This window comes from Dermochelys coriacea, chromosome 1, assembly GCF_009764565.3.
Source record: "Dermochelys coriacea isolate rDerCor1 chromosome 1, rDerCor1.pri.v4, whole genome shotgun sequence".
Lineage (NCBI taxonomy): Eukaryota > Metazoa > Chordata > Testudines > Dermochelyidae > Dermochelys > Dermochelys coriacea.
Window position 1 is genome coordinate 121,880,232 of NC_050068.2, and position 27,474 is coordinate 121,907,705.

Here is a 27,474-nt window from a genome sequence, read left to right on the forward strand (position 1 = left end):
AGTGTAAGACATTCTCTTGCTTTAGTGTCTTTTCATTGGTTTTTCCACAGTCTGGTAATGTAACTTTTCATTATGAAAGTCACCTCTGAAGACTGTTCTCCTTCTGTGAAGACACAGAGGAACTTTATTAAAACAACTATTCAAGCAGCTGACCTTCCTCATTCTAATTGCAACTGGCTTATATGTATTTATCAGGTAGGGAAGAGCTTCTCTTACCAAGATAGAGAATTAAAACCTCAGTTGTTCAATGGCCTATGTCAGATACTACTGCAAACCTAACTTCTTTTTTCAGGGAAAGATCAAGTCCAAAAAGTCTAAGAGCAACTCACAAGCCCAGCTTCAACCATCATTTTTTTGGATTTCTAGCCATTTTGGGGGTGAGGGTGACAGATATTGCAACCATATACAGTATCTTTATGGACCACATTGTATTTTATGTTTAAAACATGAAAACATTTATATTGATAAATATAAGAGCAAATATATTGATATGGGCCAGACAGGACAACCTGTAATGCCTTCATAGCCCTTTTAATCAATACAGGTGATGTGTATTTGTCTGTTCCTAGGTATGCATGGTAGATGAGGGGCACAATCTGGAATCACTCGGGCAGATTAAGGAAAAAATCCCAAAGCTGGCTGTGTAGTAAATCCCCACCCTTAGAAGCTTGAACTCCTGGGGAACAGGAGGGGTACAAAGCAAGACTTTACATATAAAAGGTTGAGTTTAAACAGACTAAGAGCCTTTCTTTCAATTCAGCAAATGGATGGGACATTTGGTTCTAGGGCAGCCCCTACCCTTGTGGAAAGGCTTTTGAGCTACAAGACTCCCCATATGGAAGATGGGCTATTCCTGATATGTTTAGTGAGCATTTAAATCCTTTTATTGCTTTGTATATGTTTTCTCTGGGATGCTTTTGCCTTAATGTCCTTTGCTTTGGAAGAAAGCAGTCACTGGTAAAAACACTTGTCTTTGTCCTCATAGAGAAAGCATTATATGATTGCTGGCCATTAGGCAGACTGGCTTGCTGGGGAAAAGCACAATGAGGTGCACAGGGACTGCAAGGTTAAGCACCTGATCTGGAGGGAGAGAAACGTGGGTCTCCACCTGAGAGGGGTGATGCCTACAAAGCCTGAAACCTTAAGTGGGTTCCCTTGAGGCACCACAATGGGGGGGGACACAGGTGCAGTCACACTGAAATGGTGACAGTGGTGATTGTGAGGAAAGGCATGTGTCATTCACAATAAGCTAATTGATAATGAAACTGTGATGGTATTTTTTCTGCTTTTGTTGATAGCTGAGTTGTATGTTATGAACTGGTTCATGCCCCACTTTTGAAGCAAACATTCACCATGGTGTGTTATGAAATATATTTTAGGGACATTGGTGAGATAAAACATTATTATAGAACAAAGATCTCCTGTTATTGTATTGAAATATGGACTAGAGCAACAAAAATAGGGCCAAACTTTATTTTTATCCAACTGGCATAAATCCGGGTTGTGCCAGTGAGGAAAATGGAGTGAATGTGCAAAATTTAGTACTTAGATTTCAATTTGTCTTCACTTATGCTTACAGAGGTCAGCAATCAATCAGATTAACCATGATGTCTCTAGTTTAAGTCAGTTGAAGATGGCTCCATCAAGGCTAGCCATGTTGAAAACAATCCTTTTAAAAAGACACTGGGGTTGGGACCCTGTGGACTCTATATACATTGCAGTGGAGAGCATTTAGCATTCAACCCTGGGTGGAAAGGCCAGCATAGGCCTATGCATCACTGATATCATCAAATGGGGTTTAAGTTGTGCATATGCGTTATTTTGGCCCTCTGCTTATGGGTGAATTTCACCTGTAGTATATTCCCATATAAATATGTCATAATTAAAAAATAATATCTCTGTGTCACATATAATGGGTGCTCTTGGCTTTCTTCCCTGAGCTGTTTTCAGCAGTACTGAGATACATGTTGCTGAGAACAGCCTAAGAACCTGGGTAGTAGGTTCTATGTAAGGGGACTGTTGCCCCTTACTAACATTCAGTAGGGGTGTTTCAGTTGCTAGCTCCTAGTACTAAAAGGGGGAAGGGTCGATGGGGAATCAGGGCCCTGAGACTGACAGTCCCCAGGAACAATGGGGAGAGGCCAGTGCTCCAGGTCAGCCTGAATGACAGGGCAGGCAGGCTAATCAGGGAGTCAGGAGGCCAGGGAGGTCCCATCCTCTGTGTGAGCTGGATTTGTCTGGGTCAGACAGAGTGGGGTTGAGCTAAGGAGAAAGCAGGGGCCCAAGGTGAGCTGGGGAATAGAGCTGTGCCAGATCCAGAGGGACCAGAAAAGCAGCCCAGAGAGAGCAAACCCTGTCCTTGGGGCTGCAGCTCTGCTCCCAAGCTAGAGGCACAGCCCAGAGAGAGCAGTCTTGCCCTGGGAGGAGAGCTGCAGTAACCAGAGCCAGAGGGGCCAGAAAAGCAGTGCATGAAACAGGTCAGTGCTGGGAGCAGAGTCACAGAAGCAGCCTGCAGAGCAGACCTGTCCTGGGAGCAGAGCTGCAGCAACCGGAGCCAGAGGGGCCAGAGAAGCAGCCCAGGGAGCGGGAGGCAGAGCAGCAGCCATGCTGAGGTAGAGTGGAGCTGGGGCTGGAGCAGTCCGGAGCCGGGTGTCGTGAGCAGCTGGGGAAAGCGAGGGGGGACCCTGGGCAGTGGGCCCAGCACAGGGAGACGCCTCAGCCAGGAGGCTCTGCAGGCCAGACTCGGAGGGGGATTGGTAACGCTGACAGGGTGGGGGCAATGCTGGGAAGAAGGGCCCTGCCACCTAGAACCTGTGGCCATCACCAGAGCGAGTGTCCAATCCACAGCATCCCTGCAGCACAGCCAGGGCCTGAAACTTACAAGAAACAGATTGTGAACTGCCGTGACGTTCCAGAGACGCTGTTTGTGATGTTCCCTGCCACAGAGTGGGTTGATGCGTTTCCTTTAACCTTTTCCATTTTCCTTATTCTTTTTAAAATTAATTGTTGATTAAATAACTTACATTTGCTTTAACTTGTATGTAATGGTCAGTGGGTCAGAGAAGTGCCCAGCGCAGAGAGAGTACCCCAGAGTGGGGACACCCTAGTCCCTATCCTAGGTGATCACAGCAGGGTTGGGGGTCGAGCCCCCCAGGAATCCTGGGCCGAGCCTTGTTGGGGTTATGAGGTTATGCCAGACAGGAGAGTGGAAGGGGAGTTCTCAAGGGCAGGGAGGCCACTGGGTAAAGGAAGTGGGAGTGAAGACTCAGATCCTTTCACTAGCCCACTTCACTGGGGTAGTGCAGAAGCCAGGAAAGTTCCCCACAGTAGCGGGTCTATTCCCCTGCTTACATCTAGTTAGACAACTCTGCTGGATTCCAGCATAATAATGGCAATTGACAGCTGTGAGGACCAAAGCTGCAATGCAGAGAGGAATAGCAGCTGTGGTGTGAAGAGGAACCTGTTGCAATCTGTTACTATAGCAACTGGGAGGGGAACTATTGCTTCAATATAGAGGAATAGAGGAGGGATGGGAGTGTTTCCATAGCAACAAACAGAGCTTCCCAGTTCTGAGTAAATTGAAAAAAAAACCCTGCAACAATTACTTCTAATGTGAGGCAGGTAATTAGTAAGGTAGGTAGGTGTAACAGGAGTACTTGTGTAATCACCTACATATATTACCTATTACATTTCTAGTAATAAAGGAAAATTGCATTAAAGTTGCAGGGTTCCCCTCTCTCCACACAGAAGCTGCATTTGTTTTAATCCCTTCCTCTGATTTTATATTTATATCAAGGTAATCAGTTCACAGGAGTAACTGCAGAACTTTTTTTTTCTTTGGCATATACGCTCCAAAATTTAGCTCATAGCATTGTACCTGTGGAATCATGTAATACTAGAATAGATACTTCTGAAGCTGAAATGAACAGTGAATAATTTTATCTAAATATCACTATCTTTGAATTACAGTTGAGATCAAACGTTCCACATTCATTATTGTAAAGTTCATGTTTTATTATCTGTGTATTGTACAGGAATTACATTTCTTTTGATTTTAAATAACATGATAATTTTGGACTGTAACTTAGGAAATGTGTTTTGGGTATTTAATTGCTATACGTGCGCGTGCGTAAAATGACTTTCTGAAAATTGTCTAAAGGAAACAGAGGTCTTGAGAAAGAGACTTTGATTGAACCCCTGACACTTTGAGCTATATCTTCAAAATGTGGCCTTTATTTGTGGGTGTGCATGGGAAATTAGTTTCACACCATCTGTTTGTGCAATCAGATGAAAAAAATTCTGTACACAAATCCTCCTTCAATGTATACATTTGTGCATAAAAGTGGTTTGCATGTATAGATTCTAACAGGTGAATGCACAAGATTATAATTTTGCCTAAGCAAATTTTGTGCATATGCACAGTTGAAGGGCAGACTAAAAACTTTTTGGAAAACTGGCCTTTTGTCTGTCTCACTCAAAACAGCAGGGATCCTTAAAAACTTGTCTTAGATAGCCAATATTACCTCAGTCTTTCCTAAGTATACCCTACAGTACATATAGAAAATACTACAAATGCCGAGTTAAGTGTTTATCTAAGGCAAAATGTACATATCTGAAAGGGAAGCAATTGTAAATATGCTTTTCTGTTACCTTGAATGAAGAGCCTTATTTGGAATGTATCAAAACGTAATATTTTCTCTGTTAGAAATACAGCATTGTAGTAATTGATATGGTTAACAGCGTATTTTCAGTTATGACATTGGGGTATTTTGGTTTATTAGACATTTTTAGTGTTTTGCCTAAAACCGTAACACTCTTTTTCTATGTGTTTGGCAAGTTAGATCTCATATTGTCTTTCTAGATGCTTTCATGCAATTTATGGGTGAAACCAAGCATTGCAAATGGAAGCTTGGTGGTCTTGAATTTACCCAAGTGAGGAGCATTCAATAATGTCCAGTATTTTTAAGAGTTCTTCTCCATGTCTCCTTGGAGAATGAGAAAACAAAGAGATGTTGGGTCTGATTTTTAAACAAGTTAAACATATGCAATTCCCTCAAACACAAGTCTAGAAAGTGCACTTACAGTTGACCAATTTTAGCAATTTTTCCAGGAAGTTGTCTGAATCATGTATATTGTCTTACAGTCAGAAGCCTAACTTGGTTAAAAACAAAATCAAGACCCATGGTGGGGGGGGGGATTTTAAATCACAGTAAAAACTTTGATAAGTGTAGACCTCACAAGTAACTATTATTTTCACCTATGAATTTGCTTTTCCTAACCCCCTTACCTGCATGTTTATTTATGGGTCTGATTTGTGTCATATTACATTTAGATTGCATGCCCTTTGAGCAGAGACTGTATCTTTGCTTCTTGTAGGGGATATCTAAATGTTTTTGGACATTCAGTAATTTTGTTTACTTGAAAGTGGCCGCTGAAGCACTGCAGATGCAAGATTGTCCAGTAGTTAAAGGTACTACACTAGGAACTAGGAGACCTGGATTAAATTCCTTGCTCTACTATAGATTTCCTGTGTGACCTTGGGGAAAAAAATCACTTAACTTCTCTGTGTCTCAGTTCCAGTTTGTAAAAGGGGGATGTAAGCATAAGATTCACAAGCAAGTGCACCCCCAGGTAGCTGCGCATAGCACAGCAGGCTCTCCTCCTTTAGAGCTTCCTGCTGACTGCTGTTCTAGCCCTGTGGTAGTCAGCTACTTTTTGGAACTCGGCCTTCTGGCCGGGTCACACAGACTCCCACCACTCCTGGGGGTACCAATAGTCCAACAAATAAGTGTCCATCAACTTCATACAGGACCCTCGGCACTTACCGTTGTATCGGAGATTCAGTAGTCTTTACCATTTGTTGCAGGAGGGGCATTCCACTCCACCTTTCTTGGTGGGGCATCCTAGGCTCTCTCTCTCTCTAATGGGTTCCAGTTCTTAAACAGATAATCAAGGCCTGACTACACAGACCTCTGGTTACCTCCCTGGACCACGTCCTATCTAGCCTTTCTTGGGCTTTTGCCTCAGCCTCTTCCTGCACTCCTAGTGTATCAGCCCCATTCTTTCTCAACCTCTTCCACTGGCTCACTGCATAGCTGCAGTTCCTGTTAGCCAGTTGGTTCCGCCTGGGGAGAGATTTCTCCACTCCCCTTGCAGGGCAGATCCTGACTCAACAGGCGATTCCTTGCTCCCTGCAGGCCCCTCCTCACAGAGTCCTGGTCAGACTCACTTCTTGCTGCTCCTTTCCAACTGCTTTGGGCTCCCTGTTGTAGACCTACCTTCCTTCAGGGAAAGACTACTTGCCAATAGCTCACTCCGCTCCCTGACTCCTGGCAGGCTCCTCTCACTGAGTGAGTGCTAGAGATCTGCTCTCCTTCCTAGTTAGGTGTGGAATGCTATGTTCAGTCCTTTTAACTCCTCCCACCAGGTTTGAAGCCTAGTGCACGTGTAGCAGTGCAATGCTGATTTTGCCCACTAGCTCTCTTTAAGCCCTTCAGGCCCGTTCACATAGCACTTCCTAACCTCACAGTACAGTTAGTATAAATACACTAAAGCTTGTGAAGTGCTCAGATACTACAATGATGGGGGCCATATAAGTACCTCAGACAGACAGCTGCTGCACTGGATACTCAAAAAGGGACCCTCAGGAATGACTAGCTGTAACAGCTGTCTTGTTGGACATTTTTAGTGTTTTGCCAAAAATGGTTACACTTTTTTTCCTATGTGTTTGGCAAGATAGATCTCATATTGTCTTTCTAGATGCTTCCATGCAATTTATGAGTGAAACCAAACATTACAAATGGAAGATTGGTGGTCTTAGATTTGCCTAAGTGAGGAGCAAGGGCATTCAATAATGTGCAGTATTTTTAAGAGTTCCTCTCCATTTCTCCTTGAAGAATGAGAAAACAAACAGATGTTTGGTCTGATTTCTAAATAATTTAAACATGTGAGTTCCTTTTTACAGTCCACCTACCCACAAAATACTTTACAATAATTCCCTGTCTCACACATTAGAGCATCTAATACACTAAGGTGTCAATTCCTCTCTCCCCCTCTCCCTCCCCCAGACATATATCTACACCTTCTACAATCACCATATCTCCCCTCCCTTTATCATCACGCTCCTATTGCGACTAGGTGGAAAGGCACATTAATCAATCCACTACAATGATATTTATGCTGATTCTCAAAGATATTTAGGCTTCTAACTTCCCTTGATTTCAATGTAAGTTAGAAGCATAAATACCATTGAGGATCTGGGCCTGCTTCTCTACCCTACCAGTGCCAGAGAGAAGAATTCAAGACCCTTCTCCCATTCTCTAACCCTACGGGCCTCTCACACCCAGGGGTACAAACTACTTCTGTAATTCATAAATAAATAATCAAGAGCAGGCCTGCTGTACATAATTTCTAAGTTTATTTATATCTGTGAACAGGCAAGAAGGTTTTTTGTGGTTTTTTTTTTTTTTTTTTGCATAGGTAACATCTCAGAAATGTGCTTGGAAAATTGATGCGTCTCCAGCCATAATTGGTGAGATTGGTTTCTCTGCTTTCTAATTCTTCATTCATTCAAGTATTCCTTGGTGTTAGCAAAGAAACCTGTTCCCATTAAGATTTTCTAGGCAGAAGATTTTACATAGAATTTAAGATAAAGATTATTTCTTGCCAAAATACCAAAAATGCTAGTATTACTTCTATAAAACAATTGACCTATGCATTCCTCTAAAAGGTAAAAACAGTGAATTGAAAGTGATCCTTGTCTTTTCATACATTATGGCCCAAATACTTACTCCTACGTGGGGCTAGCATGGAGCCCCTTACTGTGGCATGGAATGGATAGGCAAGTATCACCTGTGAGTGCATGCTCAGCAGATTCCATGCACAGTCCTTATGTGGGGTTTAAATGGTTCAGAGGCCATTGCACCCTTCCTCCACGCTGCAACACATGTTGTCTATTGACTGCTGGGAGAGACAAACGCTGCAGCTATGAAAATCAAACCACTTATGTGTAAGTACCTATAAATTAAAATTTAGGGCTAGATTGTCAAAGGCACTTAGGTGCCTGACTCCCATTGAAATCTATGAGAATTAGGTAAGTAAATACCTTTTGAGGATCTGGGCAAAGGAGCCTAATTTTATATACCCAGCTTTCAAAATTGACCTCTCTGTCTCTTGCTCAAAAATGGAATACCTAAATAGCAAACCCCATTCACCAATTGGATGAAGGCTGAGGTAATTACAATGATTAATGTAAAAGTTGTACTGATCTAGTATCCTTTTTTAAAGGGATTAATGGATGAAGAAAAAGGGGAAGATTACAGTTCAGATATCAAATGTAAATATCTGTTTACCCCTTATTATTGAATATAGTACATTGCATCTGTAATGAGTTACTTTTAAACAAAACTAAATTGTTACGAAAGATGTTTGGGAGGAAAATGCTGTTTACTGAGTTGTTGTGTGATACTGCTTAAATAAATCATTTCAAGCTGAGCATAGGACAGAGAGACACATTTAAAACAATAGGCCATGTTTTATTATTAGAGGATGCAATGCAGTTATATATGCACACAGGCTTAAATTCAGCCCTGGTTTAAACAACCCATTCAAGTAAATGGAGTTGAATCTGCGCACCCCAGGCCTGCACTTTACCAGTCGTATTTTGAATAACTTCTAAGGGCAGTTCTAAATTTAGTACTTAACAGGAAACGCCAACCGGACTACCTTATCTCCTAGACTACTTAAAAAGAAGGAATGTGTGTGTTGTGGAAGAAAAGTATGGTGGACATTAATTAAACAGTTCAGGGCTATCTTTCTTTTTGAATAAGCAAAATCCTAAATGTGTATAATATACCAAAAGAGAATTACAGCTTCTCCTAAATTTAGAAATAATTTGGCAATCAAAATAAGCATTCTTTTCATATAAAATAACTTCAGATATGAACATCTTGCATCAATCCATTGTTGTGTATAAATACATCACGCTCATTAGCCAGCTGTATATATGCGGCATCATAGCCTTTGGCTCCATAAATACTGGTCTCTGCTTGCAAGCTAAAGGAACAGTTCCACTAGCTCAGCAGTTAGAGAAAGCTGCTATACATTTGGCCATGTCTAGCATATTCTGTTCTGTATCAGGTGAATATACACAAGCCTCTCTTCTCCAGGTTATTGCAATGAGTAGCTGGCAGAGATGGGGCAAATAGTAGAATATAATCTGAATAATCCATTTTCTGAAATAATGGCAAAGTGAGGAAATAATAATTTTTGAACATTTTTATATATATATATATATATATATATATATATATATATACAGAGAGAGAGAGAGAGAGAGAGAGAGAGGTCATTTTATGACTATTTCCCTCATCCCTGTAATTTCTGAGCACTTCCTATGTATTTAAAAATAGAAATAACAATCAGTGTGAGCTAGATACTTTGATATAATTCCTTGTCTCATTGTGCAGAGATGCACAATTCCCTGCCCACCAAGATGAAAATAAGTCCCCTTCAGCATCAAATCTCTTGTCCTACCTGTGAAAATAAAGCTAATCAAAAAGAAAAATCACAGCTAGAAGGGCTAAAGGGAAAGGTTCTAGGGACTGTTAGTAGTTATGCTGCAAGTCATAAGGTGATATATTACCTGCTATTCCTATACATGCTAAGAATTCTTACATATCCGTCGATCATTCATCATGGAAAGGTGAGAGTCCCCAAGTGTATTTCTCAGCTAATAGTGTCAATGAATAAGGTTTTTTGGTGTTATAACATCAATTCTGGAAGGATGGCCTGCAAAAGATGGTAATTACAGGAATAATGCAGGGTAACCAGATGGCTTTCAGAACACAATTAGAATACTAGGATAAATTCATGGCACAAACTCTGCTAATAATACATGATAAGTTGTTACAGTTGTGCATAATAGGATTTGTTTGTATCTTTTTCCTTTAAAAAAAATTCACCAAGGAACCTTCATGCAAAAAAGCTACATTAAATGAAAATTAATTAATGTACAAAGTCCCAAGCAAGGAATTGCCATATTGACCAGGAACCCTTAATTCTGCCCCTTTATGCTTATGCATTTTGATAAAGTCTTTAATTATATAATCACATTTTTCCCAGAAGATCCTCCCATCATTCAGTGCATAGGTTGGATGCACCAGGATGCAGAATGAATTTGCAGTTGCACAGGCAGATGTGGAACTGTTATTTTAAGTACTGGATTTTGAAACTTAAATATCTATCAGTTAAAGTTTTTTGTATGTAGTAATATATACACATGCTCACGTGTGTGTGCACATGTTTAACTTCTATTTTATCACCCTTATCATGACTACTTAGTAACAGAAACATGGCAATATAGAAAAGACAAGATTGTAACATCTGGATTAGCATATTAATGTTAGTTTAAGAGAGTTCTGGTGCTTGGCATTTGAAATACATGAGGTATCTGTGGGGGGAAAAAAGAGTATCTATGATCCTGGTATCTTTCTCCTGTAACAATTAGTGTGTGTGTGTGTGTGTGTGTGTGTATGGCTGCCATGTTCCACACAATTTGTCATTCTTCAGATGACTTATTTAATCACTAGCCATATTTATCTAATGCTACTGGAATCTCAAACACCTGTTTCATCATACAGCAGTTCCTTAAAGTCTCTGTTTTCACATAGAGCCAGGGAAGCCACTGCAGATATATTGTCCAGTTGTGACTTCCCCGACTTCACACAGAGAAGGATGGTCAGGACTGTGTGGTGGGGCAGAGCATGCTAAGCCAAAAGGTCAATGCAGGAGATCATGTTGTTCTATTTTTTCCCTAAAGTAAACTAATTCTGAGAATGAAAACAAACAAATGAAAAAAAACTTTATAAGACCAGATCCTTAGCTGGTGTAAATCAACATAGATCCATTGATTTTAATAGAGCTGTCATAAATATAAAGGGAAGGTTAACCACTTTTAAATCCCTCCTGGCCAGAGGGAAAAAACCCTTTCACCTGTAAAGGGTTAAGAAGCTAAAGATAACCTCGCTGGCACCTGACCAAAATGACCAATGAGGAGACAAGATACTTTCAAAACTGGGGGGGGGGGAAGAAAGGGGTGTGTGTGTGTGTGTGTGTGTGTGTGTGTGTTTTTTTTGCCCAGACCAGAGCAGGAATGCAGGTTAGAACTCCTGTAAAGGGCTAATCAGCAATCTAGTTAGATATGCATTAGATTCTGTTTTGCTTCAATGACTGATAAAATAAGTTGTGCTGAATGGAATGTATATTTTTTAACTTAAGGTTTTGCCTAGAGGGATTCTCTATGTTTTGAATCTGATTAAGCTGTAAGGTATTTACCATCCTGATTTTACAGAAGTGATTCTTTTACTTTTTCTTCAATTAAAATTCTTCTTTTAAGAACCTGATTGCTTTTTCATTGTTCTTAAGATCCAAGGGTTTGGGTCTGTGTTCACCTATACAAATTGGTGAGGATTTTTATCAAGCCTTCCCCAGGAAAGGGGGTGTAGGGTTTGGGAAGATTTTGGGTGGGGAAAGATGTTTCCAAGTGGGCTCTTTCCCTATTATATATTTGTTAGACGCTTGGTGGTGGCAGCAATAAAGTCCAAGGGCAAAAGGTAAAATAGTTTGTACCTTGGGGAAGTTTTAACCTAAGCTGGTAAAAATAAGCTTAGGAGGTTTTTCCTTCAGGTCCCAACATCTGTACCCTGAAGTTCAGAGTGGGGAAGGAATCTTGACAAGAGCTATGTTGAGTTACACTGATTGAGGCTACAGCCCTTTAACTATAACCTATCAAAGACCAAATATAAATGGAATACATGGAACCAACTTCAGTTTTTATGTTGTGCTTTTATTACAGGAATACCAAATTGATATATTTTTTGCTCAGACATGGACAGACAGCCGCCTTCGATTCAACAGCACCATGAAAATACTGACTCTAAACAGCAATATGGTTGGATTGATATGGATACCAGACACTATCTTCAGAAATTCTAAAACAGCAGAAGCTCATTGGATCACTACACCCAATCAGCTTCTGAGAATATGGAATGATGGGAAAATCTTGTATACTTTAAGGTAGGAAGTAGGAGTGTGTGGCTGAAAGTATTTGGTCTCTTTTTCTGCAGAGTATTTTTAGATGTTTTGTTTTGTTTTTTTAATTGTTTCCTAATTTATATTCGAATATGTTTTAGGGACAGGCAAATTGATGCAGTTTAAAAGAAATGACATGAATATTTGTCCAAAATTCAAACTTAGCCCCAGACTAAACCATTTTTTTAGGTAAAAAAAGCTTGCTTATTCTTTTTAAAACTTTATTTTGTGCCTTTCTTCACTTCCATATTGAGGAACTGAAAGGAGAAGTGCCAAAATTCTACAAGAAAGGTTCTTCTCTCAGTGTTGTAATCCAGCCAGAAGTATGTAGTCGCAGAAATCTTACAAGAGAAGTAGTTCCTATAAAACTTCCTGACTTGGCTTACTGTAGAGCTGGGGAAAAAAATCAAAATATTTTTGATGAAAAATGGCTTTTTGACAGAACAGAAGTTTGCATGAAACATCTTTTTTTTTTTTTTGGTCAATTTTTTGTCTTTTCATAAAAACACACACATCTTTTGGGTTGCTGTTCCAAGTAAAACAAACACTTTCAGTTTTAGATTTTTACATTCACTACCACATTTAAAAAAAAACAAAGAAAGAAGAACTGCTGCAAATAAGAAGAAAAAAATAATGTTGAAATTTTTCAGAGGAAAGGGAAAAAAACATTTCCCAGCCAGTTCTACTTTGGAGGGCAGATTAGCTCAGATTAGATTCAGGTGTACACCTGAGTGTATATTTGAACCAAACAGAGCCTCTGGGGATAGATTTGATCCACAGTTTAGAGCACTGAATTGGACATCAGAAGACCTGGATTTTATTCCTGTCTGTGGCATTTTCTTACTATGTGACCTTGGGCAAGTCAATTAAGTACTCTGTGCCTCATTCTACAAGTCTATGAAAATGCTTTGAGTTCTGCAGAGGAAAAATGATGCAAAATATATATTTAGAGATTCTTCCTCTGTTAGTATGCTCATGTTTAGGTGCATACTAGCATCAATGACAGTTTGTATATATAAGTCACACTGGAAGATAGCACATCATGTTTTGTCAAAAAGGGGAACTACTGGAAGAAATATGTTCGAATTTTTCTAAGCAAGACAATACTATAAAGTATACATTTGCATTAAAAGGGTGCATTCAAATAGAGAAAAATTGCTTTTATTCAGTGGAGGAGCTAAACTGTTCAAAAGTAGAATTCCACAATAAACAAGATTCCCTATACAGCAAGCAATCTATCTGTAAAATATATCTTCCATGCTACACCGTTGCTGCACTGAATATATTCAACCTCCTCAGTGCATTGTCACACTGATGATACTTGCATATGGAAGCTGAGCTTCAATGACAAGTGTCCCTATTTACAGATGGTCAAACAATTCTCGGTGGACTCCTCCTGAAGGTTGAAACAGACTGGACTTCTACATAGAGTGCTTTCGCCAATGTGCATGGGCTGAAATTGTGGAAAAGCTGCATCACTTGCCCCATAACCTCAGCCGTGCAGAACACAATGCCATCCACAGCCTCAGAAACAACTCTGACATCATAATCAAAACGGTTGACAAAGGAGGTGCTGTCGTCATCATGAATAGGTCGGAATATGAACAAGAGGCTACTAGGCTGCTCTCCAACACCACTTTCTACAAGCCATTACCCTCTGATCCCACTGAGGGTTACCAAAAGAAACTACAGCATTTGCTCAAGAAACTCCCTGAAAAAGCACAAGAACAAATCCGCACAGACACACCCTTGGAACCCCGACCTGGGGTATTCTATCTGCTACCCAAGATCCATAAACCTGGAAATCCTGGATGCCCCATCATCTCAGGCATTGGCACCCTGACAGCAGGATTGTCTGGCTATGTAGACTCCCTCCTCAGGCCCTACGTTACCAGCATTCCCAGCTATCTTTGAGACACCACTGACTTCCTGAGGAAACTATAATCCATTGGTGATCTTCCTAAAAACACCATCCTAGCCACTATGGATGTAGAAGCCCTCTACACCAACATTCCACACAAAGATGGACTACAAGCCGTCAGGAACACTATCCCTGATTAATGTCACGGCTAACCTGGTGGCTGAACTTTGTGACTTTGTCCTCACCCATAACTATTTCACATTTGGGGACAATGTATACCTTCAAATCAGCAGCACTGCAATGGGTACCCGCATGGCCCCACAGTATGTCAACATTTTTATGGCTGACTTAGAACATCGCTTCCTCAGCTCTCGTCCCCTAATGCCCCTACTCTACTTGCGCTACATTGATGACATCTTCATCATCTGGACCCATGAAAAAGAAGCCCTTGAGGAATTCCACCATGATTTCAACAATTTCCATCCCACCATCAACCTCAGCCTGGACCACTCCATACAAGAGATCCACTTCCTGGATACTACGGTGCTAATAAGCGATGGTCACATAAACACCACCCTATATCAGAAACCTACTGACCGCTATTCCTACCTACATGCCTCTAGCTTTCATCCAGATCACACCACACGATCCATTGTCTACAGCCAAACTCTACGATATAACCGCATTTGCTCCAACCCCTCAGACAGAGACAAACACCTACAAGCTCTTATCATGCATTCTTACAAGTACAATACCCACCTGCTGAAGTGAAGAAACAGACTGACAGAGCCAGAAGAGTACCCAGAAGTCACCTACTACAGGACAAGCCCAACAAAGAAAATAACAGAATGCCACTAGCCATCACCTTCAGCCCCCAACTAAAACCTCTCCAACGCATCATCAAGGATCTACAACCTATCCTGAAGGATGACACATCACTCTCGCAGAACTTAGGAGACAGGCCAGTTCTTGCTTACAGATAGCCCCCCAACTTGAAGCAAATACTCACCAGCAACCACACAACAGAACCACTAACCCAGGAACCTATTCTTGCAACAAAGCCTGTTGCCAAGTGTGTCCACATATCTATTCAGGGGACACAATCATAGGGCCTAATCACATCAACCACACTATCAGAGGCTTGTTCACCTGCGCATCTACCAATGTGATATATGCCATCGTGTGCCAGCAATGCCCCTCTGCCATGTACATTGGTCAAATTGGAAAATCTCTACGTAAAAGAATAAATGGACACAAATCAGACGTCAAGAATTATAACAATCAAAAACCAGTTGGAGAACACTTCAATCTCTCCGGTCACTCGATTACAGACCTGAGAGTGGTTATTCTTCAACAAAAAAACTTCAAAAACAGACTCCAATGAGGAACTGCTGAATTGGAATTAATTTGCAAACTAGATACAATTAACTTAGGCTTGAATAGAGACTGGGAGTGGATGGGTCATTACACAAAGTAAAACTATTTCCCCATGTTATTTCTCCCCCCCTCCACCCCAACCCCCACTGTTCCTCAGACGTTCTTGTTAACTGCTGGAAATGGCCCACCTTGATTATCACCACAAAAGGTTTTTCTCCTTCCCTGCCCCCTTCCTGCTGGTAATAGCTCATCTTAAGTGATCACTCTCCTTACCGTGTATATGGTAAAACCCATTGTTACATGTTCTCTGTGTAAATAAATCTCCCCACTGTATTTTCCACTCAATGCATCTGATGAAGTGAGCTGTAGTTCATGAAAGCTTACGCTCAAATAAATTTGTTAGTCTCTAAGGTGCCACAAGTATTCCTTTTCTTCAAACAAGAACAGAATACAACAGCTGGAAATTGCTGCTGAGGGTATGTCTACACTGGAATAAAGTACCTGTGGTACTGCCGTGGCTGGCCTGGGTCCGCTGACTTGGGATCTGGCTGCGGAGCTAAAAATTGCTATTTAGACGTTTGGGCTCGGCCTAGACCCCAGGCTCTGGGACCCTCCCCCCCTCACGGTATCCCAGACGTCAGGCTCCAGCCCAAGCCTGAATATCTACACAGCAGTTTTACAGCTTGAGCCCCACAAGTTTGAGCCAGCTGACCCAGGGCAACTTCAGGTGTTTAATTGCTGGGTAGATGTAGCCTACATGTTCTTTCAGTATCCTCCTCTTTTGAAGCTTTATCCAAAGCCCACTGAAGTACATGGAAAGTCTCTCAGTCACTTCAGTGGGCTTTCAAACAGGACCTTGATGAATGTGAAAAGATGATCATTTGGTTAGTTTTTGTATGCACATCCCTTTTATCTACCAATTTTTTGTGCCATATGTTATACCAAATTGTGCACTGTTACTTACACCTGTGAAACCTTACTGATGTAATGGAGTTTTATAGGTGTTACTGAGAACAGAATCTGCCCCATGGATTGCAAAAATATCTTATCATATACTGTTCATGAGAAAAATGTTTGGCCCTTGTCAAAGGGTGGACTGGGCTCTTTAAGAGGGAACTGGTCCAGTCCACCTGAGTCTCATTAGCTGCATTTCAATGAGGCCTGATAGAGGGAGCTGTTGTCTATAAAGAGACAGAGGAGAGCAGAGAACAGGAAGAGGAATCTATGGCAGAGAAGAGTTGCAGTAAGCAGAAGAGTCCTGTAGGAGAACCTGACTGAGAGATGTGTTAGGGCCTAGAAGGCAGAGCCAGAAGGCTGAGCTCCAGCTGGGGGAGATGACAGAGTAGCAGGAACTGCAGAGAAGGAAGGAACTTCAGGGATTGCCAGAGACAGGAGAAGATATCCCTGAGAGCAGAGACGAAGGATAGCAGGGTAATTCCCTAATTTTATTATAATTTTGATTCACTGTTTTTGGCAAATAAATAAATCCCTACCAGAATGGACTGTGAGACAGATCTGCATGGAGTTTAACTGGGGAGCCCTGAAGACAGGGAAGACTGATGGGAGGATGCTGCAGAGCCACCCCAAGCCACGGGGTGCTCAGGATCCAGCTGACCCTGTTACAGCCCTCCTTTGGTTAACTGAGCATTTTAAATGTATGCAAGGAGTTCTGATTCCAGTTTTACCACTCAACCTTTCCTCTGTGTGGGAGGAACTCTATAAACCCTAATGTTCACCAGCTAGGACATAAAACTCAGCAACAAGTACGCAGTCTTTATTGTCACAGACTATTGACTCTACAGAACTGTAGGTAAGAGACAGCTGTAGTATCTCCAATTTCTTCACTGTGGATGCCTCAGAAAGAACAGCCTTGAACTGACTAAATTTCTAAATTCAAGAATCAGTGCACAAGTTTGTGCCAGGTCTATTGTCTCTTCCTCCTCTTCTCTGGCCACTTTTGTGCATGCAACCTTGGAATCCTGTCCTGTTGTACAATTAAAACTCCTGGGCAGAGAGAACTAATTTACTTACAACTGAGCTTAAACAAGATAGACATTTCTCTGGCTGTCAGCCCAAATTTAAGGCATCTAGACCATCTCAAATCTAGTTTGTTTACCTTTTAATTAGTTTTCTTAAAATTTGTCATTTTCTGGGCAAACTCATCAGTGAAGTTAATATAGTGTCAATTACTTGAAAATAGCTTTCAAATAAAACTAATATATGATATGATCTAGTCAAATATATAGACTGACTTTGTAGTTTCATGGATGGAAACCCATGTCTTAATGTAATTTAAGAACTGAACTTATTTGTAGTGTGCCTGTGTTAGCAAACCATTTTGAACATTGCTTTAAAATGTGGTCGAGATTTTTTGCAAACATTTGTGTGACCTATGTTAATTGAGCATATCTTTGTTAAATGTATTTTAAAAGTTCTTTGATAAGAACTGTAGATAGTAACTAGTTTAAAAATGATCGCCTAACATGGGAGGGAGAATATCACAGATCAGGCTATTAAGTTTACAGTGTAATACCAAGCAAAACCCATACAACACTGCATAAAGTTCTGTTTCCATGTTTGAACACACACAACCATCTCACCCATTTCCTAGCATTTAATTCTGTGGTCACACTTCAAAATTTCTCAATTGTGTCTTGGACAATTACCAACAATTACCCTACCATATTCCTTTAACTTTTCGTTGTGCTGATATATAGTGACAATTACCTGTATTTTCCACAGGCTCACCATCAATGCAGAATGCCAGCTGCAGCTACATAATTTCCCAATGGATGAACATTCTTGCCCATTGATATTCTCTAGTTGTAAGTACTGCTTCAGTGCATAACTATTCTACTTGAACCATGTGGCGAGACACCAGTTTGTCTCTAATTTCTGTCAGGTTGTTCAGGATTTACTGAACAGGTACTGGAAGCTGAGGTTTGCTTTTGATATTATCATACATGTGTTTTCTCTTCAGCATTCAGGGCAGAAGTTTTTGTCATGAAATGCCCCATGTAGAGTTATATTGCTAGAGCTGTAAGCACCATCATCTCGGTCTGCAGTCATAATTACAGTTTAACAAGGAGCAGATACTCACATCAGTCTGTGCTATGATGAGATATAATAATGTAACATATATGTGAGAAGAAAACTAACTGTATTATGAAATGTGCAGTTCAGATATAGGCCCAATCATTTCTGATATCTGAGTTTATGAGAAATAGCATGGTAGCAACTTTGCCTCATAATTCAGAAATAGACTGCATCGTTAGGCTAAGACTATTTTTTCTTGTATTATTCAGCTGCATGGTAGTTCCAACTGGATTGTATTGTGTATAATTTTGTCTATAAATGCTGTCATCATTGTGGGAGGTTGGCAGGAATCCTGTTAACATGAACACCCCAGAAATGGGAGATGGCACATCTCAATTAACATTATGCTGCTGCAGAAATGTAATTACAAACATGGTCCAAATGTGGTAAGTGATGTTTAAAAGGACAAGTATGGCATTTAGTTGTTTACTGTATCTGACTCTCATCACAGGCTTTTCTCCTTAATATGGCAAAAGTCAAGTTTTAGTGAGACTTTTTAGAAAAGAAAGTCAGGAATGTGAAAGCTAACCCATAATATCATCATGCTAGGTATTGTGTGTGTATGTAAACACTGCAAATACCACAGATCCCTACAAACATGGTTTATGACTTTCTAAATTGTTTTTAAAATTTGCTAAAGGCACATTCCTGATTGCCTCTGTACCCAAAAATAAAAGTTGAATAACAAAAAAAAAAACCCCAGTTGTTTATCCCCTGAGGTGGGATTTGCTTCTAAAGGAAGGGAATGTTTAGCACATTGAACATTTTGACTGCGTGAATCATAGATGCTTACTAATGAATCCAGTTTCAGTTCTACTATAACTGGTGTTCCCTTCCAAAAGGACAATTGTCTTCTGGCCAGGCTCACATAGTTACTTAATTTCTGTCTTTTTAAAAAAAATGTACTCGGAAGTAAGGAGCGTGTTTATTCTCTCCTATTATTTTCCCCCATTCATATCATGAAAAATATTAGGGAAAAGTTTCTTTTTAGGATGATTGGGTGGAAAAGGCATTAAAAATGTATTTTTCACAAAGTACTCCCTCTTCCTGAAACAGATCATTCATCAGCAGTAATGTGCTGCCAATATTTTTTTAAAGGGCTCTATCAAAAAGTGATACTTTGATAAATCCTGTGTCTCAGAGAATGTACTCTGTAAATAGGAGTGAAGGACTGGGAAAGCTATCATTTTCTTTTTCCTTTTAAATAATATCATTTTCCCATCGTATCTATAAAATAAGTAGAGAGGTAACACCATTTGGCAAACACATTTGTGATACACACTACTTTTTTTCCTGGGAAGTATATTGGTAGTGTAGAAGAGTATTCATCTTCTCCAGTTTGAAACAGGATTTGGAACCCAGTATGGTGGGCATAGAGCTATTTTCATCCCACAAGGCAAATGTTTTAGGGGAGGGGGAAATATAGTGCAATCTATTCCATTCTGTTTTTAAAAAAAGGAACTTTGGAGTATTTTTATGAGCTCCATGGATATGTAAAGCCTGGTCAAAAATGCTTTAGGATATATAGCTTGTGAGCCAGATCCAGCCCCTATAATGTATTCAGACTGTGTAGAATCTAACTTGTTGTTAAAAATAAAAAGTAACCTTCCAAATGTAACTAGTGCTGAAATGTCTTTGAGTCTGTAGACAGCCTGAAACAATTACTTAGATTTAACTCTCCTGTCTATATTAATCTCACTGGAGGGTCAACTTTAAAGTCCAATGATAATGCTATACTGTCAGCATGAACTGCTTTATTGATGATCATTTTAGTGAATGGAATGGGAGAGGAGGTGAGAGTCAAGCCCACAGAGAGGTGGGAATAGGAAGAGAAACAGAAAAATAGGAGGGGAAAGAAAGAGAAATAGTGGACAAAACTGTAGCAGTTCTACAAGGGAGCAGATTTTCCTAGTGAAATTGGATGTGACAATAAATTACTCGGCAAACAACAATAGACCATATTCTAGTCTGGATCTTTGTGGAAACCTCCCATTGCTATCTTGCTGTAGACTTAAGAAGTGTGTAGTTTTAAATGTATACCCCTGCCCATAATTAAAAATGGAGTTTGGCTCTCTTTTCCAAAATGAGTTCAACATCCCAGCTTTATCAATATCCAGAGAATATGGCCAACTCTTGACAGGCAGAGAAATCATTCCAGTCCTTTCTTCAATTTGGAGGCATAATAACTGTTGGGGCAGCTCCAGAAAGTGATTAAGCTGTGTTCTCTGCCATTATCTTATTTAGAGGAACAACTCTTCACTTTGCACTGAATAGGATTTGAACTTCAGAAGTTTCAGGTCCATAGCTAAATTTCAAACTTGATCTTCGCCTGACTTGTTTTATCATCATTTAATATTTTAGGCAAAAAAAATTGTTCTAACTTTGGGTGCATGCATGCAACATCATCTGAGGAAATGGGAGTTATATGAGTATAATCGAGTTCCATTCATCTGTTTTACAGTTTTCTTGAGGTATGAAAATAACACATGAAAAACTAGAACAAAATGATTCTGTAACCTTCTCACCTGCTCTACTAATGCCATTCACTGGAGGTTATTTTTAAGTTATCAAGTGACATTCCTTTCCTTGAAGGCTATTTTAGTGCTACCTTTAGCACTAGCTTAGCACTGCTTTTGTAAATTTTCATGTAGAACATCTTCTCAGTGATGTATTTGTGTTCTAGCTTCATTATATTTTTAGTGTATTGTACACACATTACAATTTGAAGATACAAGATGCTCCACAGGACTTGTGAGGTGAACATCTGAATGATTTATTACTGTCAGCTATGCCAAATTTCCAAGGGGAGGAGTTTAGTACAAATTTAGATTCCACAATTTGTTGTCTTGTGAATAAAACAAAAACCTAAATGGTTGTAGAATCTACAGCAGAATGCCTATGTGCGCATACACAGTTGAAAGTTACATTGCAGGCAACCACAAAAAAACCACTCAGACTTCATATACTATAGCCTATCCTGCTGCACAGACACTTGAACATTAACTATGTTAATATCTAAAACTTAGCACCTTTCCTAGAAATTTCCTTTAACTTTTACCAAATAAATTTTAGACTGAGCTAGGTCCTTGCAAGACCTCCTGACTCCTATCCTTTCTCTTTGCACTTTGTGAGTTGGAGTCAAATGGTCTAGTTGCCAGGAAGAGTCATAAGAATATAGTGGGCTGAATGGAGCCGTTTTACTGTGCTAATTTAACTGATTTTGATTACTAGCTCCTAATCATCACCTATTGTTGGAAAACCCATGGGAGGAGGAAACATTAGTTAGAAATGCTGCATAGTTCACTTCTTGGTATTCCCTTCTCTCTCACCTCTGAAGTGGTTTCTGAACTCATTTGTGGTTAGTGATGCAGCAAAACCTAGAGCACTGCAGGAAAGCGGGCTATAGCCCTGTGAGCTGGAAGGATAGTAGTTCAGGGAGCCAATTCCCTGGGTACAAGCCTGTGGCGTTTCCAAGGCAACTCTTTGTCCCTGGGAATCATGCTGCCTTCCTTTAATGTATAGGAATTGGGCAGTATTCCTTTGGGAGTGGATGGGTCATTACACAAATTAAAAACTATTTCCCCATACTAATTTTCCCCCCGACTGTTACTCACACCTTCTTGTCAACTGTTTGAAATGGGCCATCCTGATTATCACTACAAAAGGTTTTTTTCTCCTGCTGATAATTTGTTTTTTCTCCTGCTTAATTGATTTGTCTCGTTAGAGTTGGTATGGCAACTCCCATCTTTTCATGTTCTCTGTGTGTGTGTATTTATATATACACACACTCATCTTCCTACTGTATTTTCCACTCCATGCATCTGATGAAATGGGTTTTAGCCCACGAAAGTTTATGCCCAAATACATTGGTTAGTCTCTAAGGTGCCACAAGTACTCCTCATTCTTCTTGGGACCCTCACTGTCTTCTGTGTTTCAGAAGCCACCAGAACCTTGCCTGAGAAGCCAGTGTATGTATGTAGCTAGACCTTGCATGTTGTATATAATTAGTAAATATGGTTATTTGGAGCCCAGTGTGCCTGTGTGGCTCTTTCATAATAAGGTTTCGTGTGTGCGTGTAAAAAGCAAAAGGCACCTACATAAAACTCTATATGCATCTCTACTTCCTGGGATGGGGCTAATGGTATTGAAGGGGAGTTAAAACTGTTTGGAAAAGCATTAACTTCTGTGTGGATTTCCTTTTTGAAATCTACCTGGTTAGAAGAGGAACAACCTTTAACCCATCAACATCTTCCTGCCCTACCTGAATAAGATGCCTGTGATGCGTTCCACAGGCTCTGGAGAAATTATAAACATGTACTGGAGCCATATATCTCCTCTCCTCTTCCATCCTCCACTTGCTAAAGTCTGAGCTTTTGCTCTTCTCGGCCGGTGTAAGCAGAAGGAGCATTCAGCCTCTTGCACTTTTTTTAAACAGTAACAAATACAATAGTAGCCAAAAAAAATGGCATAGGTTATTATAGGGAGCAGTCCAAGGATCATCTCTGGCTACTCCCTGTTCCTCAGGACCTACCTGGGGCCATGTATCAAGGAGGCTTCTTGAGCCTACCTCTCATCCATATGCTCAGCATGAGCTTGCACTTGCTCCATCCTGTCAGGCAGAAGCACATGACTGCCAGCAGCCATACCATATGGCAGCTGAGTGTTCAAGAACCAACTGTGGTGTATAGAGTGTCAGGATCTGCAGGACAGTGCATTTACTGCATCATTAATGTCTGGAACAATCTGTGTGGCAGAGTTTGAAGATTTACCCCTTTTAGAGATATCTGAGCTGGAGACTGAGCCAAGAATAATGCAAGATGATACAAATAAAGAGCTATCTCACTGGGCTGATCTGATTACTTTGTGTGTTTTAATTTATTGTTTCCTGTTGTTTTTGATCTACATAAAGCCAACGTAGTTAATTAAAAAAGGAATATTGGATTTTGTGGAACAAAAAAAACAACCAAATTGCCTGTTGCCGGTTATCGACCTTTCTGCAGGTGAGCAGGTGTGGGCTTTTCTCTAGCTACCCTCTGCTTAAAGTGGCATTCCCATCATCCAGTATGAGGAGGACTGTCAGCAGGAAGTAAGGGATGGGTGTCTGTAACTACTCAAGACTCCAGATGTGAGCTGTGCAGCTCCTCCCTTTCCCAGACCCTTATCCAATCACTGCACAGGGAAGAATTCAATATGGTGTTTGCCATCCTGCTGACCTGTCCAGTGAGGTCTCAGCAGAACAATTAGATTTTTTTTTCTTTAAATTAACCTTTTACTGTTGACTTACAAAGATTTAACTCTAAAAATACAGGTCACTCACTGGATATATCTGTAATTTACTAGGATTTTGCTTTTTTTCCCAATGGTACCACCTAATCTCCAAAGTCAGTTTACACTTAATTTACTAATTTTGGTTGATATATTTAGCAGCTCCTGTTATTTTTAAGGTAAAAATACACGGCCAAGGTATTTAGATGAATTACATGTGCTTTATCAAACTCCAAATCAATTTAGAGAATTAGAAGTGTACTTTTAACAGAACAAAGTTCAAAGTGTCAAACTACTGTTGTGCGATTCAGCCAGCCCTTAGGTGAGATGGGAATGGAACTCAGATGTTGGATCTCAGCCCTTTGCTCATTTCAATCACAGTAAATATACAGCCAACAGGCCACACATATATATGCATGAGCAAACTAGAGTGCTTTCATGTCAGGTTAACCATATGCGAATATGAAGTTTCAACCAAAAGTGGCTTAATTTACTCAATTTTAGGCACACTTCAATGTGAAAAACTACCAGTCTCCTGAAATTTCAAGAACAATTTTTAAAAAATAGGTATGCAAAATCATGAAACACAGAATGGTTAAAAAACTGCAAGAAATGTGAAAGTTTTCACCAATTTTGTCCAAATCTATTATTGTCCTAGTGTGTAGGAAGAACAGATCCTCTCTTTCTACATAAAAATTCGATTTCACCAAATGTATTCCTTGGAATAGAGAAACTCCTTCTATAAATATATAGTTTAGTTATTTGATATTAAGACTTATCAATTTAGTTTTCTGACAAAAATAATGATTTCAACTATTTTATTTTATTTTTCCTCCCATTAGCCTGGAAAAAAACAAATTCTGGTACAGCAGATAGAGTTGTATTCTTTTCTGTCTCATGTATCATCAACAGAATTATTAATGAAGTTCTGATTGCAGAATCTTATTACTGGTGAGACACAAGCCAGAAAGAACCCAGCTTGATTTTATATCCCATGCTGAGTTTTCATTATTGACGTTTTGGTAGGCGAGAGCAGACTTCTTGTAAACTGAATGCCACAGATGTGCATACAGGAAGAATCTGAACTCTTTAGCTGAGAAGCTCTCTTCAGTGAGTTGAACCATATTGCTTATTCTGGATACCACACAATTGAATTTCTTGATTCAGTCTTTGTGACTGGGGGCCTAGTTATTTCATCTCTTTCTTCCAACAGGAAAATAGGAATTACTATACTGCGGGTCATAGATGACATGTCACAGAATCATAGAAGATTAGGGTTGAAAGAGACCTCATGAGGTCATCTAGTCCAATCCCCTGCTCAAAGCAGGACCAACTTCAACTAAGTCATCCCATCCAAAGGTTTGTCAAGCTGGGCCTTAGAAACCTCTAAGGATGGAGAATCTACCACCTCCCTAGGTAACCCATTCCAATGCTTCATCATCTTCCTAGTGAAATAGTTTTTCCTAATATCCAACCTAGACCTCCCCCACTGCAACTTGAGACCACTGCTCCTTGTTCTGTCATCTGCCCCCACTGAGAACAGCCTAGCTCCATCCTCTTTGGAACCCCATTTCAGGTAATTGAAGGTTGCTATCAAATCCCCCCTCACTTTTCTCTTCTGCAGACTAAATAATACCAGTCCCCTCAACCTCCCCTCATAAATCACATGCCCCATCCCCCTAATCATTTTCAAGACTGGTTTCCTATATCTGAGAGCAGCCAGTATGGGTGCTTCAGAAAGAGAAGAAAAATGGAAAAAAATTAATTGAAAAATGCAAAATCCCTTTCCATTAGAGAAGTTTCTTCATATCCCCCCAGTAGTTAGCAAATGGCTTATGAATTGAACCATGATGGTTTACATTTTTATATACTGTCTGATGTAACTGAAGATGATGATCTTAGTCATATCAATGTTAAATCTGTTTTTATTATTTGACTAAGCTCCTTGGCCTCAATATCTCATGGCAATGAGTTCCATGGATTCATTTTGTATTTTGTGTAAAAGTTTTTTTTTCTTTTATCAGTTTTAAATTTGTTGTTTTTAAAGTACAGTTGTATTTTTTTCTTGTATGTAGAAAAGCATAAATAGTGGAGCCATTATGTCATCCATCAGATTTTAAACTTCTGCCATGTCTTTGTTTTCTCTCAAAATGAAATGAGTCTCCTCTAATCTTTTGCATATGGAAGTTTCTATACCTCATTATTTTTATTGCCCTTTTCTGGACTTTTATATTTCTTCCATACACTTTTTCAAACAGGTTGACCAACACTCAATACTGTATTCATGGTGATGACTTAAACACTAATTTGTGGTATTATATTTTCATTATTATCCTTTTTTAATGCAGCTAATCTTCCTTGTTTTTTGAATGTGCACTAAGAAGATGTTTTCCTGAGATATCTCCAGTGAGACCTCGATCTTTCCCTGAATAAATATAGTAAATTTAGAAAATATTAACATGTGTGAGTAGTTTAAGATCAGAGTCACACTCTGGTCATTGTTTTGAATTTGACTACAGGCATGTGGATATTCCCTTTCAAAGCTCTGTTTCTGACAGCCGGCATGCTTATCTGCTCTGGGACAAAGCAAACCATTACTGGGAGGGGAGGGAGAGAGAGAGAGAGAGAGAGAGTGAGTGTGCACGTGTGTGTATGCGTGCGCTTGGGGCGCGGAGACTGATGTCTGGTTTCCCCCTTCTCCCTGCTGCTGTCTGAACTTACAAGATAGCATGCTGACACATTCTGCCCCCAAAAACATACTGTCTCTTCCCCCACATACACACAACACCCTGCCCCCTCATTTGAAAAGCAGTTGGCAATCTAGTAGGATGCCCATGGAACAATGGGATTGGGAAAACTGCATCATGTGATGCTGTGCCTGCCCCATTAGGCATTGCAAACCCTTTTCAAAGCACGTGGCAGCCACTTGCACACTGGGATAGGTACCACAGTGCACTGCTCTCTGTGGCGTTGCAAGAGCTATGAATGTGGAAATGCTCCACAATCACAAGGAGCACAGTGTGAACACACAGCAGCACTTTCCCTGCTGCTGTCTCCAAGGGCTGGTTTAACCCCTGGCGATCTACATCTGCAAGTGTAGACGTAGCCTCAGTCTCCATTGACCCAAAGTAGAATGATCCAAGCATACTTTACCAGTGCACCAAGTCAACCCACTTCTAACTGTACATTTTTAAAATGCAGCCTTTGGGAATTTGCATCTAAAAATCAAATACTTTACTGTGGATAAAGGGATGACCCACAACTATAGTAGCATCAAGGTGTTTCAGACCACAACTGAGTACTTTTTATATGGGGAATTTAAAACAAAAAGTCAAAACAAACAAAAAACCTGGGCAAAGTTCAAGGACAGTGGGGTTGGATATCTCAGGGGATTTGGAGTGGGACATGAATTAGAAATTTAGGAAGAAAAACTAATTGGTACTGTGCATCAAACTGAAACATGCATTTTGCTCCATACATGGAAATAATCTCTGCAGTCAAATATTTAAAGAATACTCTCTTGTTTCTTACAAGGAGGTGTTATGCAATTCCACATCATATGGAGGAATCTGGAACTATAACTTTTTTTATATAAAAGCTAAAACTGAATTTGATACCCACATTGGGCAGGTTATTTGATAATAAAAGACAAAAGTACAGTATTTTCTGATTTGGCAGAGATATGGTGCCTAACATAAAAAGGAGAAGGAGATAAGATTTATTAACTGCCATACAGTATGCCATTTCTTCCAAATAAATTATCTTGTAAGGAGGCAAAACTGCCT

General features: G+C 40.0%; 1 protein-coding gene across 5 annotated transcripts in view; it reads left to right on the plus strand.

Moving 5' to 3' along the window:
* GABRG3 (gamma-aminobutyric acid type A receptor subunit gamma3) overlaps positions 1 to 27,474 on the plus strand; it is a 524,307-nt gene that overhangs the window by 275,546 nt on the left and 221,287 nt on the right. For all 5 annotated transcript variants that reach the window (XM_038386893.2, XM_043492577.1, XM_038386894.2 and 2 more), the window contains 2 exons: positions 11,855 to 12,075; positions 18,071 to 18,153. In XM_038386893.2, the coding sequence (XP_038242821.1) occupies positions 11,855 to 12,075; positions 18,071 to 18,153 (304 nt within the window). The remainder of the gene's footprint in view (positions 1 to 11,854; positions 12,076 to 18,070; positions 18,154 to 27,474) is intronic.